Source organism: Oncorhynchus tshawytscha, linkage group LG30 (genome assembly GCF_018296145.1).
Source record: "Oncorhynchus tshawytscha isolate Ot180627B linkage group LG30, Otsh_v2.0, whole genome shotgun sequence".
Lineage (NCBI taxonomy): Eukaryota > Metazoa > Chordata > Actinopteri > Salmoniformes > Salmonidae > Oncorhynchus > Oncorhynchus tshawytscha.
Genome location: NC_056458.1, coordinates 35,294,722 through 35,313,486, shown reverse-complemented (window position 1 = coordinate 35,313,486; position 18,765 = coordinate 35,294,722). Strand labels below are relative to the sequence as shown.

General features: G+C 44.0%; 1 protein-coding gene across 5 annotated transcripts in view; it reads left to right on the top strand.

Annotated features, from left to right (window-relative positions):
• Positions 1-15,827, top strand: part of emsy (EMSY transcriptional repressor, BRCA2 interacting) — a 29,819-nt gene extending 13,992 nt beyond the window's left edge. For all 5 annotated transcript variants that reach the window (XM_024393585.2, XM_024393584.2, XM_024393583.2 and 2 more), the window contains 9 exons: positions 3,098-3,234; positions 3,591-3,767; positions 5,018-5,207; positions 5,549-5,722; positions 6,573-6,731; positions 9,038-9,195; positions 13,397-13,966; positions 14,598-15,026; positions 15,208-15,827. In XM_024393585.2, coding sequence (XP_024249353.1) covers positions 3,098-3,234; positions 3,591-3,767; positions 5,018-5,207; positions 5,549-5,722; positions 6,573-6,731; positions 9,038-9,195; positions 13,397-13,966; positions 14,598-15,026; positions 15,208-15,405 — 2,192 coding nt within the window. In that variant the 3' untranslated portion in view covers positions 15,406-15,827. The remainder of the gene's footprint in view (positions 1-3,097; positions 3,235-3,590; positions 3,768-5,017; positions 5,208-5,548; positions 5,723-6,572; positions 6,732-9,037; positions 9,196-13,396; positions 13,967-14,597; positions 15,027-15,207) is intronic.
• Positions 15,828-18,765: the final 2,938 nt, after the last annotated feature.

Below are 18,765 nucleotides of genomic sequence, written 5' to 3'. Positions count from 1 at the left end.
GCATATTTGAGCTGTTCTTGCCATAATATGGAATTGGTCTTTTACCAAATAGCCCTATCTTCTGTATACCACCCCTACCTTGTCACAATTTCTTTAACCCTTTTTTGGGGGGTTTATGACATGATTCCATGTGTTATTTCATAGTTTTGATGTCTTTACTATTATTCTTCAATGTAGAATAGTAAAAATAAAAACAAACCCTTCAATGAATAGGTGTATCCACATTTTTGACTGGTGTGTGTGTATGTAAAAATAAAGGGAACACTAAATAACACATCCTAGATCTGAATGAATGCAATATTCTTATTAAATACTTTTTTCTTTACATAGTTGAATGTGCTGGCAACAAAATCACACAAATTATCAATGGAAATCAAATTTATCAACCCATGGAGGTCTGGATTTGGAGTCGCACTCAAAATTAAAGTGGAGAACCACACTACAGGCTGATCCAACTTTGATGTAATGTCCTTAAAACAAGTCAAAATGAGGCTCAGTAGTGTGTGTGGCCTCCACGTGCCTGTATGACCTCCCTACAACGCCTGGGCATGCTCCTGATGAGGTGGCAGATGGTCTCCTGAGGGATCTCCTCCCAGACCTGGACTAAAGCATCCGCTAACTCCTGGACAGTCTGTGGTGCAACGTGGCGTTGGTGGATGGAGCGAGACATGATGTCCCAGATGTGCTCAATTGGATTCAGGTCTGGGGAACGGGCGGGCCAGTCCATAGCATCAATGCCTTCCACTTGCAGGAACTGCTGACACACTCCAGCCACATGAGGTTGAGCATTGTCTTGCATTAGGAGGAACCCAGGGCCAACCGCACCAGCTTTATGTCTCACAAGGGGTCTGAGGATCTCATCTCGGTACCTAATGGCAGTCAGGCTACCTCTAGCGAGCACATGGAGGGCTGTGCGGCCCCCCAAAGAAATGCCACCCCACACCATGACTGACCCACCGCCAAACCGGTCATGCTGGAGGATGTTGCAGGCAGCAGACCGTTCTCCACAGCGTCTCCAGACTCTGTCACGTCTGTCACATGTGCTCAGTGTGAACCTGCTTTCATCTGTGTAGAGCACAGGGCGCCAGTGGCGAATTTGCCAATCTTGGTGTTCTCTGGCAAATGCCAAACGTCTTGCACGGTGTTAGGCTATAAGCACAACCCCCACCTGTGGATGTCGGGCCCCCTACCACCCTCATGGGGTCTGTTTCTGACCGTTTGAGCAGACACATGCACATTTGTGGCCTGCTGGAGGTCATTTTGCAGGGCTCTGGCAGTGCTCCTCCTGCTCCTCCTTGCACAAAGGCGGAGGTAGCAGCCCTGCTGGGTTTTTGCCCTCCTACGGCCTCCTCCAGGTCTCCTGATGTACTGGCCTGTCTCCTGGTAGCGCCTCAATGCTCTGGACACTACACTGACAGACAGAACCTTCTTGCCACAGCTCGCATTGATGTGCCATCCTGGATGAGCTGCACTACCTGAGCCACTTGTGTGGGTTGTAGACTCCGTCTCATGCTACCACTAGAGTGAAAGAACCGCCAGCATTCAAAAGTGACCAAAACATCAGCCAGGAAGCATAGGAACTGAGAAGTGGTCTGTGGTCACCACCTGCAGAACCACTCCTTTATTGGGGGTGTCTTGCTAATTGCCTATAATTTCTACCTGTTGTCTATTCCATTTGCACAACAGCATGTGAAATTTATTGTCAATCAGTGTTCCTTCCTAAGTGGACAGTTTGATTTCACAGAAGTGTGATTGACTTTGAGTTACATTGTGTTGTTTAAATGTTCCCTTTTATTTTTTTGAGCAGTGTATCTCTCTCTCACACTCTACATGGCCATAGGTTTGTGTACATGTGCTTGTCGGACATCTCATTCTAAAATCATGGGCATTAAATGGAGTTGTCCCCCCCCCCTTTGCTGCTATAACAGCCTCTACTCTTCTGGGAAGGCGTTCCACTAGATGTTGGAACATGACTGCAGGGACTTGCTTTCATTCAGCCACGAGCATTACTGAGGTCAGGCATTTTGGCCTGGCTCGCAGTCGGCGTTCCAATTCATCCCAGAGGGGTTGAGGTTAGGGCTCTGCAGGTCAATAAAGTGCTACCACACCAATCTAAATTGTCATGCTGAAATAGGAAAGGGACTTCTCCAAACTGTTGCTACAAAGTTGGAAGCACAGAATCGTCTAGAATGTCATTGTATGCTGTAGCTTTAAGATTTCCCTTCACTGGAACGAACAGGTCTAGCCCGTTGCATGAAAACAGCCCCAGACCATTATTCATCCTCACATTCGGGCAGGTAGCGTTCTCTTGGCATACCTCAAACCCAGATTAGTTTGTCGCAGTGCCAGATGGTGAAGTGTGATTCATCACTTCAGAGAACGCCTTTCCACTGATCCAGAGTCCAATGGAGGCAAACTTTACACCACTCTGGCCGATGCTTGGCATTACGCATGGTGATCTTAGGCTTGTGTGCGGCTGCTCGGCCATGGAAAACCATCTTGTCAAGCTCCTGACAATCAGTTATTGTGCTGATGTTGCTTCTAGAGGCAGTTTGGAACTCGGTAGTGAGTGTTGCAACCGAGGACAGACTATTTTTTACACACTACTCTCTTCAGCACTTAGCGGTCCCGTTCTGTGAGCTTGTGTGGCCTGCCACTTCACGGCTGAGCCGTTGTTGCTCCTAGACGTTTCCACTTCACAGTAACGGCACTTACAGTTGACCGGTGCAGCTCTAGCAGGGCAGAAATTTGACAAAATTAATTTGTTGGAAAGGTGGCATCCAATGATGGGGCCACGTTGAAAGTCACTGAGCTAATTCAGTACGGGCCATTTTACTGCCGCTGTTTGTCTATGGCAATTGCATGGCTGTGTGGCTGAAATAGCAGAATCCACTAATTTGAAGGGGTGTCCACATACTTTTGGCTATGTAGTTACTCAAGTATACATTTATTAAAGTTTACATAGATTAGCAAAATTACCAAACTTTTGCAACCCTAATGTTACCAATTTTGACTGAACATCTAGTTGTCCAATTATAGTGACTTCAAATGTTGTGTTTTGGCAAACCTTTAGATGTTCTTTCCCCCTCCATTGCAGGTACAACAACTAAGATAACTACCATTCCTATGACGTCCAAGCCCAATGTTATTGTGGTGCAAAAGGCCACTGGCAAAGCAACGACCATCCAGGGCCTGCCTGGCAAGAATGTGGTCACCACACTGTTGAATGCAGGGGTCAGTTCAACATGATTGTTATTATAATTGAAACTATTTTAATTAAGACATTTTTTTATGTTAAATAAAATCTAAGTAATTATTTCAGAAGTGTTCAAATGTATTGACCCCAAAATGTATTTTTAAGTTTTTTGATAGTTCTAGTTTAGCCTTTCTGTCTGATCAGTATATTGCTTTCAGCTCCATATTATGCATTTACATGTTTATGTTTTCAGTTGTCATTTAGCAGACGCTCTTAATTCATAGTGACTTACAATTAGTACATTAATCTTAAACTCTGGTTAAAGTAGTGCACTATATAGGGAATAGGGTGCCATTGGTTACAGAACCAAAATATGAATACCTCTGTGCCATAGGGCGAAAAGACCCTGCAGGGTGTGCCGGGGTCCAAGCCAGCCATCATCACAGCCTCCAGACCCATCACCAAGATGATCGTGACCCAGCCGAAAGGCATGGGCTCAGGGGTGCAGCCCAACACCACCACCAAGATCATCCCCACCAAAATAGTGTACGGCCAGCAGGGCAAGACCCAGGTCAGTAACAGTCCAACGCTGTCTATGTAGGGTGAAGTTGCCCCTAGACGCTGGCTCTTGGGTCAGTTTTGCCTTTACCCCTCTAATGCTTAGGTTTGGGCAAGCTGATCCGAGAGCTGTCTGTACTCTGGGGAAACTTCACCCCGGAGCGTCTCAGCCACTCAACGAGTAGTGTGAACGAGATCTTTTCGTACTAAAAGCTCTTTGTCTTGGATACAGTTCTTTCGGAAAGTATTCAGACCCCTTGACTTTTTCCACATTTTGTTATGTAACAGCCTTAACTTAAAATTGATTTTTTTTTTAAATAAGAATTCCTCGTCAATCTACATGCAAATACCACATGATGAAAAGGCAAAAACAGGTTTTTAGAAATTTTTGCAAATGTATACATTTAATTTACCACAGGTGGACTCCAAGTTGTAGAAACGCATGAGCAATGGATACAAGATGCACCTGAGCTCAATTTCGAGTCTCATAGCAAAGGGTCTGAATATTTATGTACCTAAAGGTGTTTCTGTTTTTATTTAGCACATTTGCTAAAATCTCTCAACCTGATTTTCCTGGCCTGCGGAGTGGCGCAGTCGTCAGTTGAACGGTGTTTCCTCCGACACATTAGTGCGTCTGGTTTCCGGGTTAAGCGAGCAGGTGTTAAGAGGTAGCGCGGCTTGGCAGGCCATATTTCGGAGGATGCATGACTCAACCTTCGCCTCTATCTCTCGAGCCCGTTGGGGGAGTTGCAGCGATGAGACAAGATCATAACTACCAATTGGATATCACAAAATTGGGGAGGAAAAGAGAGGTAAAATTACAATAAAAAAATATATATATAAAAAAAAAAACTTTTGTTTTGTCTTTATGGGTTATTGTGTGTGTGTGTGTATATATATGTATGTATGTATGTATGTGTATGTATATATATATATATATAAAATACATTTTTAGGATAGGGCTGTAATGTAACAATGTGGAATAAAGGAAGGTTTCTGAATGCACTGTATATTTTAACTTCTGTCCTGAATTACCAATGCATCAGGTCAGTGTAACTTTAGGATTGCAAGACCATACCGCTTTAAATAGGCACATGAATTATATGTATGATGTAAAAAAGGAACACCAGGACACTTGACATTGGTCTCAGCTGTGCTGTACTTTATGGAGCAACAAAAACTATTTCTCTCGTGCCATTCACTGAGCTCTTCTTGGTGTGTAATATTGAATATAACGTTTTTTAAACATTGATTCGTGTCCAGGTGCTGATCAAGCCCAAGCCCATCTTCCAGACTGCAGTGTTGAGCGAGCAGACCAGGCAGCTGGTGAGCGAAACACTGCAGCAGGCGTCCAGGGTGGCTGACGCACAGGAGGGGGCACTGAAGGATGAGTCAGGTGGCATCGCCGAGGGCAGCTTTCAGCCCGCCGATGGCTCCATCAGCAGCAGTCACGGTACGTTGTGGCACTCCACATAACAGCAAGAAGTACATGATATAGCCAGCAGCCTAACTACGAGAACAAAAAAAGACACTCAAGTTAAAACTGTGTATTGTAGTCTCACACAGCTATTGACTACCTCATCTGTAGTATGAAAGTGTATCTCTTCTCACAAGAATCCAGCTAAGTTCAATTCCCTTCACTTTCAAATGGTAAATGGCTCCACTCACATAATATAATTATTTCAATTCCCTTTTACTTGAATGCCATGTCCAATTTAATTCCCACATCGACTGGAATCTAAAGGGAATCCGCACAATTCCATATGACTTGTTTTGGTTATTGTCACCGGTCAGACTCCCAGCCCGTAGTGCACATCATCTCCTCCAGAGGGCAGGAGTGGGCTGAGCAGCATGAAGTGTCGGTGGAATCCGGCCCCACCATCATCTACCAGGACGTGTCTACGGGGAACGTGACCCAGTCGGCCACCTCAACCATTAAGGCCCTGCTGGAGCTGCAGCAAACCACAGGTGACTAACAGACTGACCACCGTCACCATGACAACTACCATACCACTTACCAGGGTTGGAGTCAATTCCATTTCAATTCGGAAACGGAGTAATCTTCCTGGCAACAAGGCTAGTCACCTGTTATTAGTGCTTGTTATTATGGCTGGGATTCTATCCCAGAAGTCAGTGGAAGAACTCTGGGGGGTTTCCAAACCACTTCCCCTTTTGTAATCTTTACTGCTGTGGACCTTTCACTGACTTCTTGTAAAAGGCTGTTTGTTGCTTGATATTGAGTGTGACTGTGTTGAGTGTGACTGATGCCTGATATACAAAAACATCCCCCTTTTAGTGCTTGCAGATAGAAACGAGATGGAGCCATCGCCATATTGCACCTATCTAGTCCTTGCTATAGTGGTAGGGTTGGCTAATCTTGGCAGGGTTTTGTACCAGACCTGACTCAAATAATATAGATATTTAAATTTGTACACCACTATTAGGTGTGTCAGGTGCTGTGCGAATATCCTGACACTGCAGCCCCTAAAACGATGTTTAATACAAACGACTTGAGAAGAAAGCCCCAGCTTCTGACACCTCAGTTTTTCCACACATACAAACACACAATTTCTTACCGGTGCAATTAATGGGCCTGTGGCGCACTCAAACACAGCCTGATCACAGGTCAAGTGACTGGACTCTCTGGGACCTGATTCTGGGAGAATTGGATGTAAAAGTGTTCGTCGTTGGGGTCAGACTGCTCTGAACTCTAATTCTCATGTAAGTGACGGTACTTTGTCGTCCGCGTCTTTCGAAATATAAATGGAGTAGTTGTTTATTAGATGACTGATAGTGACAGTCTCTGTTGCCTTTACAGTGAAGGACAAGGGTGAGGCGAAGCCCAGGCAGCACACCATAGACCTGAGCCAGATGGCTGTGCCCTTTCAGATGGCCCAGGACAAGAAGCAGCAGGATCCAGTCTCCCCTGGGACATCCACTGTAGAGACTGAACCGTCCACTGAATACATCACTGCAGGTACATGGACTGACCACTCGGGTTGCCTCCCAAATGGCACCCTATTCTCTATATAATGCACTACTTTTCACTGAGGTCCAGCCCTGTTCAAAGCTAGTGCACTATATAAGGGATAGGGTGCTATTTGGGAAGCGAGCTCACTGAAACATTTCTCCTTGGGCATTACACACAGCCAAGACACTATAATCTGTCTTACTTTTTAGTTTCTTAGATTTGATCAATTGTCATATTACACTGTGTTGTCATCACTTTAGGAGGGCACCTAAAATGATCCCCAAAGTGATATGATGATCACTTTCTTTTCATACTGTTTCATTGCGAAATACATTGATGTACAGTACCAGTCAAAAGTTTGGACACACCTGGGTATTCTTTCAACCAGCTTCATGAGGTAGTCACCTGGAATGCATTTCAGTTAACAGGTGTGCCTTGCTAAAAGTACATTGGTGGAATTTCTTTCATCCTCAATGCGTTTTGAGTCGATAAGGTAGGGCTGGTTTATAGAAGATAGCCCTAAAAGACCAAGTCCATATGGCTAGAACAGCTCAAATAAGCAAAGAGAAATGACAATCCATCATTACTTTAAGACATGAAGAACTTTGACATTTTCTTCAAGTGCAGTCGCAAAAACCATCAAGCGCTATGATGAAACTGACTCTCATGAGGACCACCACAGGAAAGGAAGACCCAGAGTTACCTCTGCTGCAGAGGATACGTTCATTAGAGTTACCAGCCTCAGAAATTGCTTCAGAGTTCAAGTAACAGACACATCTCAACATCAACTGTTCAGAGGAGACTGCGTGAATCAGGGCTTCGTGAATCAGGCCTTCGTGGTTGAATTGCTGCAAAGAAACCACTACTAAAGGACACCAATAGAAGAAGAGACTTGCTTGGGCCAAGAAACATGAGCAATGGACATTAGACCAGTGGAAATCTGTCCTTTGGCCACAGCATTCTGCAGCAATACACCATCCCATCTGGTTTGGGCTTAGTGGGACTATCATTTGTTTTTCAACAGGACAATGACCCAACCCACCCCCAGGCTGTGTAAGGGCTATTTGACAAAGAAGGAAAGTGATGGAGTGCTGCATCAGATGACCTGGCCTCCACAATCCCTCGACCTTAACCCAATTGAGATGGTTTGGGATGAGTTGGACCGCAGAGTGAAGGACAAGCAGCCAACAAGTGCTCAGCATATGTGGGAACTCCTTCAAAACTGTTGGAAAAGCATTCCAGTCGAAGCTAGTTGAGAGAATGCAAAGCTCTCATCAAGGCAAAGGGTGGCTACTTCGAAGAACACTTTTTTTGGTTGCTACTTAATTCCATGTGTTATTTCATAGTTTTGATGCCTTCACTATTATTTTACAATGTAGAACATATTAAAAATAAAGAAAAACCCTTTAATGGGTAGGTGTGTCCAAACTTTTGACTGGTAGTGTATATCATATTTCGTCACCCCTTAATGATATTACACCTTGGATGGAAAATTATACACTTTCCTACTCATGTATTCAGGGGTTTACACACAATTGTAGCCCTTAACCACGCAGAAATAAGCAAAGTGAAAAACAGCAGGCTGTTCTATACTTAGCTGTACTCACTAAAGAATGTCTCAAAATAATGCCGTTCTGAGTAATTGAGAGCAATTCCATGTTAAAAACAAGGTTTCCATCTAACCTTTTTATGCGAGTAAAGTATGTCAGATAAAACATTTTAATTACAGGCAAAACAAAATACAATAGACAAGGTGGGATATTTTTGTGTCAGGAAAATTAATTATGCGATAAATGGTGGAAACTATTTTTTTATCCACAAATATTGATATAATAACCCTTATATTGAATTAAACTAGGAGTCACCCGATGACATGTGTGGTCCTCCCAGCTCGTCGGGAAAACATGCAGTTTATTAGGCTACAGATTAAATAAGTTATGATGAACTTCAGAAGGGGGTGAAAGTGCAAGGTGATGAGCTTGATTCTCCTTTCCAATAAATATTGAGGGTCTTATTCTGGTGACATGATTGATGCTTGGCTGCCGTTTGACAAATACAAATCATTTTGTCCATAATGATCTCATCATGTAGGCTATACGTGCGCTCTAGCCAACAGGCTATCTGTGAACACTGTACTGTATCTGTTGGCTGGAGTACACGTGCCTTGTATCTGCAACAAGTCAATTTAATGGAATCACCCCCCTGGTGGGAAAATGCGCACATCGTTATTAAGTGGATTTTAGAATATTTACATGCAAACTCTGTTGCCAATTGGATGTGAACCTAACTTATGATGATCTCTCTTTGTGCAGTTAAAGCCAGCCGGGCCGGACCATCCTCTGGAGGCGACATGGTCATGTCCGCTAGCCAGCAACTGACGGCGTCCTCACAGAGCACAGGTCACACCCCCATGGTGGTCAAGTCCATCCCAACTTCCTCTGCGGTCACCGTCACACGCATTGTCCAACTGGTGAGACAAACGCCTACCTAGTATATGAACTTAAAAATCACATACATGAGGCCTCCCGGGTGGCGCAGTGGTTAAGGTCCCCTGTACTGCAGCGGCAGTTGTGCCACCAGAGACTCTGGGTTCGCGCCCAGGCTCTGTCGTAACCTGACGCGACCGGGAGGTACGTGGGGCAACGCACAATTGGCCTAGCGTCGTCCGGGTTAGGGAGGGTTTGGCCGGTAGGGATATCCTTGTCTCATCGCGCACCAGCGACTCCTGTGGCGGGCCGGGCGCAGTGCACGCTAACCAGGTGCATGGTGTTTCCTCCGACACAATGCTGAACATTGGTGCGGCTGGGTTGGATGCGCGCTGTGTTAAGAAGCAGTGCGGCTTGGTTGGGTTGTGTATCGGAGGACGCATGACTTTCAACGTCTCTCCCGAGCCCGTACAGGAGTTATAGTGATGAGACAATTGGATACCACTAAAATTGGTGAGAAAAAAGGGGTAAAATTCAACAAAAACAAAAAAAATCACAAAGTCTTTGTATTCTTCTTTTCCAATGTTTTATTAAATCATATTATACTGCATTATACTGCATTATCTCAGTCACTTTATTCTTAAAATAAAGTGGTGATCCTAACTGACCTAATGTGAAATATCAGAATAATAGTAGAGAGTGATTTTATTTCAGCTTTTATTTCTTTCATCACATTCCCAGTGGGTCAGAATTTGTAGTATTTGCTAGCATTGCCTTTAAATTGTTTAACTTGGGTCAAACGTTTCGGGTAGCCTTCCACACAAGCTTCCCACAATAAGTTGGGTGAATTTTGGCCCATTCCTCCTGACAGAGCTTGTGTAACTGGGTCAGATATGTCGGCCTCCTTGCTCGCACACGCTTTTTCAGTTCTGTCCACAAATTGTCTATAGGATTGAGGTCAGTGCTTTGTGATGGCCACTCTTGAGATGTTGCTTCAATATATCCACATAATTTTCCCCCTCATGATGCCATCTATTTTGTGAAGTGCACCAGACCCTCCTGCAGCAAAGCACCCCCACAACATGATGCTGCCAACCCGGTGCTTCACGGTTGGGATGGTGTTCTTCAGCTTGCAATCCTCCCCGTTTTTCCTCCAAACATAGCGATGGTCATTATGGCCAAACAGTTCTATTTTTGTTTCATCAGACCAGAGGACATTTCCCCCAAAAGTACGATCTTTGTCCCCATGTGCAGTTGCAAACCGTAGTCTGGCTTTTTTATGACGGTTTTGGACCAGTGGCTTTTTCCTTGCTGAGCGGCCTTTCAGGTTATGTCGATATAGGACTCATTTTACTGTGGATATAGATACCTTTGTACCCGTTTCCTCGAGCATCTTCACAAGCATCTTCACAAGATCTTTTGCTGTTGTTCTGGGATTGATTTGCACTTTTCGCACCAAAGTATATTCATCTCTAGGAGACAGAAGGCATCTCCTTCCTGAGCGGTATGATGGCTGCGCGGTCCCATGGTGTTTATACTTGCATACTATTGTTTGTATAGATGAACATGATACCTTCTAGGCATTTGGAAATTGCTCCCAAGGATGAACCAGAGTTGTGGAGGTCTACAATTTATTTTCCGGGGTCTTGGCTGATTTCTTTTGATTTCCCCATGATGTCAAGCAAAGAGGCACTGAGTTTGAAGGTAGGTCTTGAAATACATCCACAGGTACACCTCTAATTGACTCAAATGATGTCAATTAGCCTATCGCTTCTAAAGCCATGGCATCATTTTCTGGTATGTTCCAAGCTGTTTAAGGCACAGTCAACTTAGTGTATGTAAACTTCTGACCCACTGGAATTGATACAGTGAATTGTAAGTGAAATAATCTGTCTGTAAACAATTGTTGGAAAAAATGACTGAACAAAGTAGATGTCCTAACCGACTTGCCAAAACTATAGTTTATTAACAAGACATTTGTGGAGTGGTTGAAAAACGAGTTTTAATGACTCTAACCTAAGTGTATGTAAACTTCCAACTTAAAGTCTATCAATATGCACCAATATTCAGGTAACTGCCAAAATAATGGAAACATGAGGGATACAAATAGTGTTGAATGCAGGTGCTTCCACACAGGTATAGTGTGAGTTAATTAAGCAATTAACATCCCATCATGCTTAGGGCCATGTATTAAAATGCTGGGCAGGCCATTATTTTGGCTACCATGGCTATGTATCCATAGGATGACAATACCCCCATCCACAGGGCACTAGTGGTCACTGAATTGTTTGATGAGCATGAAATCGTTATAAACCGTATGCCATGGCCGTCTGTCACCAGATATCAACCCAATTGAACACTTATAGGAGATTCTGGAGTGGCGCCTGAGATAGCGTTTTCCACCACCATCAACAAAACACGAAATTGAGGAAGAATGGTGTTGCGTAGAGTTCCAGACACTTGTAGAATCTATGCCAAGGTGCATAGAAGCTGTTCTGGATCATGGTTGCCCAACACCCTATTAAGATACTTTGTTGGTGTTTCCTTTATTTTTAGCAGTTACTTGTATTTCCATACAGTGCCTTGCGAAAGTATTCGCCCCCCTTGAACTTTGCGACCTTTTGCCACATTTCAGGCTTCAAACATAAAGATATAAAACTGTATTTTTTTGTGAAGAATCAACAACAAGTAGGACACAATCATGAAGTGGAACGACATTTATTGGATATTTCAAACATTTTTAACAAATCAAAAACTGAAAAATTGGGCGTGCAAAATTATTCAGCCCCTTTACTTTCAGTGCAGCAAACTCTCCAGAAGTTCAGTGAGGTTCTCTGAATGATCCAATGTTGACCTAAATGACTAATGATGATAAATACAATCCACCTGTGTGTAATCAAGTCTCCGTATAAATGCACCTGCACTGTGATAGTCTCAGAGGTCCGTTAAAAGCTCAGAGAGCATCATGAAGAACAAGGAACACACCAGGCAGGTCCGAGATACTGTTGTGAAGAAGTTTAAAGCCGGATTTGGATACAAAAAGATTTCCCAAGTTTTAAACATCCCAAGGAGCACTGTGCAAGCGATAATTTTGAAATGGAAGGAGTATCAGACCACTGCAAATCTACCAAGACCTGGCCGTCCCTCTAAACTTTCAGCTCATACAAGGAGAAGACTGATCAGAGATGCAGCCAAGAGGCCCATGATCAATCTGGATGAACTGCAGAGATCTACAGCTGAGGTGGGAGACTCTGTCCATAGGACAACAATCAGTCGTATATTGCACAAATCTGGCCTTTATGGAAGAGTGGCAAGAAGAAAGCCATTTCTTAAAGATATCCATAAAAAGTGTTGTTTAAAGTTTGCCACAAGCCACCTGGGAGATACACCAAACATGTGGAAGAAGGTGCTCTGGTCAGATGAAACCAAAATTGAACTTTTTGGCAACAATGCAAAACGTTATGTTTGGCGTAAAAGCAACACAGCTCATCACCCTGAACACACCATCCCCACTGTCAAACATGGTGGTGGCAGCATCATGGTTTGGGCCTGCTTTTCTTCAGCAGGGACAGGGAAGATGGTTAAAATTGATGGGAAGATGGATGGAGCCAAATACAGGACCATTCTGGAAGAAAACCTGATGGAGTCTGCAAAAGACCTGAGACTGGGATGGAGATTTGTCGTCCAACAAGACAATGATCCAAAACATAAAGCAAAATCTACAATGGAATGGTTCAAAAATAAACATATCCAGGTGTTAGAATGGCCAAGTCAAAGTCCAGACCTGAATCCAATCGAGAATCTGTGGAAAGAACTGAAAACTGCTGTTCACAAATGCTCTCCATCCAACCTCACTGAGCTCGAGCTGTTTTGCAAGGAGGAATGGGAAAAAATTTCAGTCTCTCGATGTGCAAAACTGATAGAGACATATCCCAAGCGACTTACAGCTGTAATCGCAGCAAAAGGTGGCGCTACAAAGTATTAACTTAAGGGGGCTGAATAATTTTGCACGCCCAATTTTTCCGTTTTTGATTTGTTAAAAAAGTTTGAAATATCCAATAAATGTTATTCCACTTCATGATTGTGTCCCACTTGTTGTTGATTCTTCACAAAAAAATACAGTTTTCTATCTTTATGTTTGAAGCCTGAAATGTGGCAAAAGGTCGCAAAGTTCAAGGGGGCCGAATACTTTCGCAAGACACTGTATATACCACTATTGTTAATGATCGTATAATGTCATTCCAGGCGTCGGAGGGCCAGCTTATCCACAGTAAGCAGGCGGAGGAGATGGTGATGGAGGAGGGTGAACTAGAAGGGGACACCCTGGACCCCCAGACAGGCCTGTTCTACCGTTCCATCCAACTCGCGGCAGCCCCTGCCCCTCAGCACCACACACTCCCCCAACCCCAAAGCCAGTCACACTCTGAGCCCCAGTCGGAGCAGGGCAGACACATGCCCCACTCCACCCAGCCCATGCCCCACCACACCCAGCCCCCACAGCTACACAGCAAGCCCCAGATGAGCCAGCCTTCCTCCACCTTGGTGAAGAAGCCACCCCAGCTCCAAGAGCAGTACCAGCCCAAGCCCCAGGCTCCAGGGCAGAGCCTGAAGGAGAGGCCCTCCTCTGCCTCGGGATCCCCCCAGCTGGTGGGCCTGGGCACCCCTACAAAGCCACCCTCCCTCACCCCCCAGCTCCCCAAGCTGCAGCAGGCACCCACCTCCCACCACAGGCCCATCCACACACAGCTGTCCCAGCCGCCACCCCTGCAGGCCCACCACCCGGTGGGTGCAGACAAGACCCCTTCCACAAGCCTGGTGAGCACCATCCCTCTCTGATGGACCTCCAGGCCCCAGTGACTATTTTATTTATTGGTCCGGGACAGATCAGGTTGACACAGTGAATCATCAACTGTCAGAAGCATTGTGCCATAATGCTTTAGAATAGAACTTTATTTAAACTTTATTTGCCCTCTAGATGGATTTTGACTTAAACATTTAAAAGCATTTACACCGAGTGCACATTCCATACATGTAAATCTTGTCCTGATTCACAGCACTTGGCCCTTGATGGGCCTTTTAAGATCAATAAGGTAAGACAAAGGACTGGGCACCATGCCACAAATTCCCTTCCCATCAGATCAGTGTTGTTTGTACAGTAGCGCAGGAAGCCTCACAAAACCTTCACAGCCCTCCCTGTATGACAACCTGAAAATAAATTGCCATTGTTTTTCATTCAAAAGGGGGCATGAGTTTCCCCATGCCCTACACTAGTTCCAACCATAGAAATTGAAGGGGAAGCCCTTTCAGACCATGGCAATTTGACGGGTACATTCAATATGGCCGATGGTCTACATATTACAGAACATTGACTTGAATTGCAATGTCTGTTCTATTAATTTCTATAGTTCCAACCAAATCCATTTTTCCCCTCTCTCCCCCGACATAGCCACCAATCATCACCCAGGGCGCCAGCATCACCAAGATCACCTTCGGCGGTAGCAGCAGCCACCAGTCCCCGCCCGTGTCCAGCAGTGGCGAGGCCACAGCAAAGCTGGTCCCCGCCGAGCCCAGCAGCTCGGGCCCGTCCGGCGGCGAGAAGCCCTCCGTTTCGGACATCCTCAAGATTTCCATGATGGAAGCGGAGATCGACCCTAGCGCCGAGCCAATGGTGGTGGACTCGTCCAGCGACTGCAGCCCCTACGGGAAGGGTGTGGGGGCAGGGGGAGATTTAGGTGTGTTGGGGGGCTCAGGCCCGGTCATCAGCAGCTCGGGGGCCTCCCTGCACCACTCATCCCACTCCAAGCCCCAGCACAGCCAGTTTAGCCGCATCCAGGGCCTAGTGGCCAAGGGCAAAGAAGACCTGGACGTCATTGAGGTACATTTCTGTGATTTCAAAGATGTATGTTATAGCATAGCAAAGCCTTACTAATTGCATATTCTGAGCCATATGATTAACATCTCTTAAACATTGCTTATTATAGGACAACAGTCCTCTAAGCTTTTAACATCTATAGACAATAAAAGCTAAATAACATCCATTTTACTCCCCTCCCCAGGTGATCCCTCGGTACTCTATCATGCCAGACTCCAGCCAGTCCAACGTGGTGGTGGAGCCCAGTGGCTTCCTGGAGATCAGCAACTACACCAGCCAGCGGCTGGACGAGGAGAGTGTCATGGAGCAAGAGGTGGACAGCAGCAATGACGAGGCCACCACTGTCAGCCCCATGGAGGGCTGTGCCGACCAGTCCCAGTGACCACTACACATGTCAACTCCGTCACACACGATGTGTGGCAGAGATGAGGGTGATTACGGTCATCACAGTGACTTGTGGTTATCTCCCGACTTAGTTAGAACCCTAATCACGTTACGGCAAACGAATAAATGAGGTATTTGCATAACGGTATTTGATTCGACAATGTACATTTGAATACATGATAGTACAGTTTGAGTTTCTGACTTGTAATAAATAAGTTTGATGGCCTTCAGATTACTTCAGTTTGTTTTAAAGTGGGCACATGCAGTGATTCAAGATTTGTCACAGACAATAACGGCTGACCATAAAGGGATTAGAGTAACCCTGGAGGAATTAACACTTTGAAGTTGAAACAGTTGGTAAGAACAATTTTTGTTGGAAGAAAAAAGAAATACAAACAAATAAATACACATTCAACCTTGTTAGTTTGAGTTTTTCTGTTTTGTGTTCTCTGTGTAACTTTTTAGAAGTTTAACTAAACTTTTATACAACAGCTTAAAACTGTTTTTCTGTTACAGGACTGCACACAATTTGCCATTCCCTTGGTGAATGTTGTTTTGTACATGACCTATCAGTCCATCTTAATGAATTGACCTTTCAACATAAGGAAATCACCAATGTTTCCACCAAATGTTTATTTGCATTAAATCATAGGGGTAAAACAAAGGCTTAATGTGAGGGCTAGATGTAAGCTAGGCTAGTGTGTGTGTTGGGAAGTTTCTGTGAATACCAGCACCCTTTTGTTAGTGCTGTAAGTCTGGGTTGTATAATTTACATTTTTGTCATTTAGCAGATGCTCTTATCCAGAGCAATTTACTGTTGTGAGTGCAAAGATTATTATTTGTTGTACTGGTCCCCCATGGGAATCGAACCCACAGCCCTGGCTTTGCAAGCGCCATGCTCTACCAACTGAGGCTATACAGATTTTATGAGTGTGTTTACACAATGTGGTTGGTCTAACTGCAGTGTAGTCAGCGATGGAGGCTAGCCATTGTGCTAACTAGCCTACAGAGCATCCGTGTACTGGACTGGCTGAAAGGGGAATCTGTCATTCATTATAGGGTGCTTTTGCTCTCTCGTCGGTCTTTGGCGAATCTTCTCATGTTATCCACACAGAGGGACTTTGTGTCCGGATATTGCTAAAGCCAGGAGTATGCCCAAGCCCAAGGGAGGATGATGTAGACCTACAACTAGCTCTCCCCTCATTACTCCTTTGAGTGGTTAGCATTGTGTGCTAACAAACCACATTAGTAGCCAAAAGATGATTCAACGGTTCATTTCTGGATACAGAAATGGACATTTTGGGCATTGCTTTGAGGTTGTTTCTGGCTGAACATGTGACAAGCATCTGTTTTGCTAATTGAACTTGTAAATTATACTTCAACTCACATGGATTCTAAATCATGCCTTTGTAAAACTGAAAATATGTAAGTATTGGCTGCACATACCATAATAAATCATGTGTGTTTTGTAAGAATGGGGGACCACAGACATAATCATTGTCCTTTTATTTAGCCTTTGGTTGTTTTGTATTTTGCCCTAATTACATGCATAAGGTGTTTATAACCCATTATCAGTCACTATTTACAAATGTACTTCATAATATTATTCCACAAATTTCCATTTGAAAATCCCTTTGTATATATATCATTGACACCAAGCGCAAATTGTCCGTCTTGTTTGCTGCACCTGTTTTATAACTATCTACCCATTACAGCTAATGGGGAAACTGCACTCTGACAACAATCGATTTACAGGGGTGTATTCACTAGGAACCACCCGGTTCGAAACGGGACGGACTAACCTGAACTTGTCCAACAAACACTCATTTTGGTTGCAAAATGTTTCCAGTTGTAAAACGTTTTGCTACGGTGTGCATTAATAAATGCACCCCGAATTTCTCTTTCTATTTTAGTACAATTAGAGATAAGGAAGTGAGGTCACACGGGAAGCCCCTTGTGGGATACCATAGCAAAAACTGTTGTAACCTCTACGCTAGAATTTCCATGAATAATAGATTCTCTTTAAATTCTAAATAGACATTAAAAACCCCTTGACGTTGTCCGCGCCGGGCGGAAATGTAATTAGCGTAATAAAAAAATCCCCATAAAAATCTCTGTTTTAACTAGAGACATCTGTTTTTTTTGCATGGCCTGCAATCCACCGCATCCACGGTTGTCGTGCCATGCGCAACTGTGGTGAAAAGTTGCAGAGCTATAGTGTGTTTGTCAGACGATGAAATATCCCGAAAATTGCTATTCTCACGAAAAATGAATGGGAGCATATATGGAAGTAGTTTAGTGCGTAAAACCAAAAAATGGGTTTTATTATATTGTCCCCTGAAATAAAAAAGAATACCCTGATCGTTCTTATATCTCTCAAATATAGGACAGACACTTCCAAACAAAAGTTTTTCCATGTATGAATCTGTAATTCAATGTGTTTCTATTGACTATAGCAGAAAGGTCAAATGCAATGTTTCATCAAATATTTTTTTATGCCTAAAGGGGTCTTAAAATTCTACATCAAATCTCTAAATGAGTATTGTTATGACCATCTTAAAAAATGTCATACGTTAGCATAGTAGACCCCATTTTAAATGGGGTCTACTGTATCTGAAACCTGTGCTAGTTGATTCCATTGAATACAACCTTTTTCAAATGCAATCCCCAACAAAAATATGCATAGTGGTACTTGAGAAGTCTCAATTGCTGAATGTAACTTCATAAAAGAGGAACTGAGAGAACTTTCACTGCCAGGCTTGTGGTTCAGGCTCCCAAACATCTGTGTGTGTTTAGACCTTGCAACCACAGATCAACCAGCGCAACCACAACTAGAACACAACCACTCAACTCCGCTACCCACCTCAGCATGGGAGCAAGCAAGTCTGTGCCTCAATATAGGAATACTCTTTTTACCCAACCGTGCTGACCCGAACCGTACTATACTGGCTCAGATCATTTCCTTTCACTATGCCCTTTCCATTACTATTCCAGCTACTCTGGTGGATGCATACCCAGCCCAGTCCAAATGGTTTAGCTTAGCTAAGTAGAGTGAAATCACATCTTGTGCATTTATTTCAGTCACACAGATCATTTTTCTTAAGTATTAAGTATTATGTATTAAGTGTCTCAGAATACGAGGGCTGATTTAGGGTCAGGTTTTCCTTTTAGATTATAATGAATAAGACTACATGGACAGGGTGGATCTGATCCTAGATCAGTACAGAGTGAATATGTTTCTAGATCATTATGCTGTGGCTCACTCGCTGGTAGATTCGTGGGTGTAATCTGTTTTTCTACCCTCCTATCGATGTCTGACCGGGCTTAGTTGAGGTGGTAGGGTCACGCCGACTCCTTT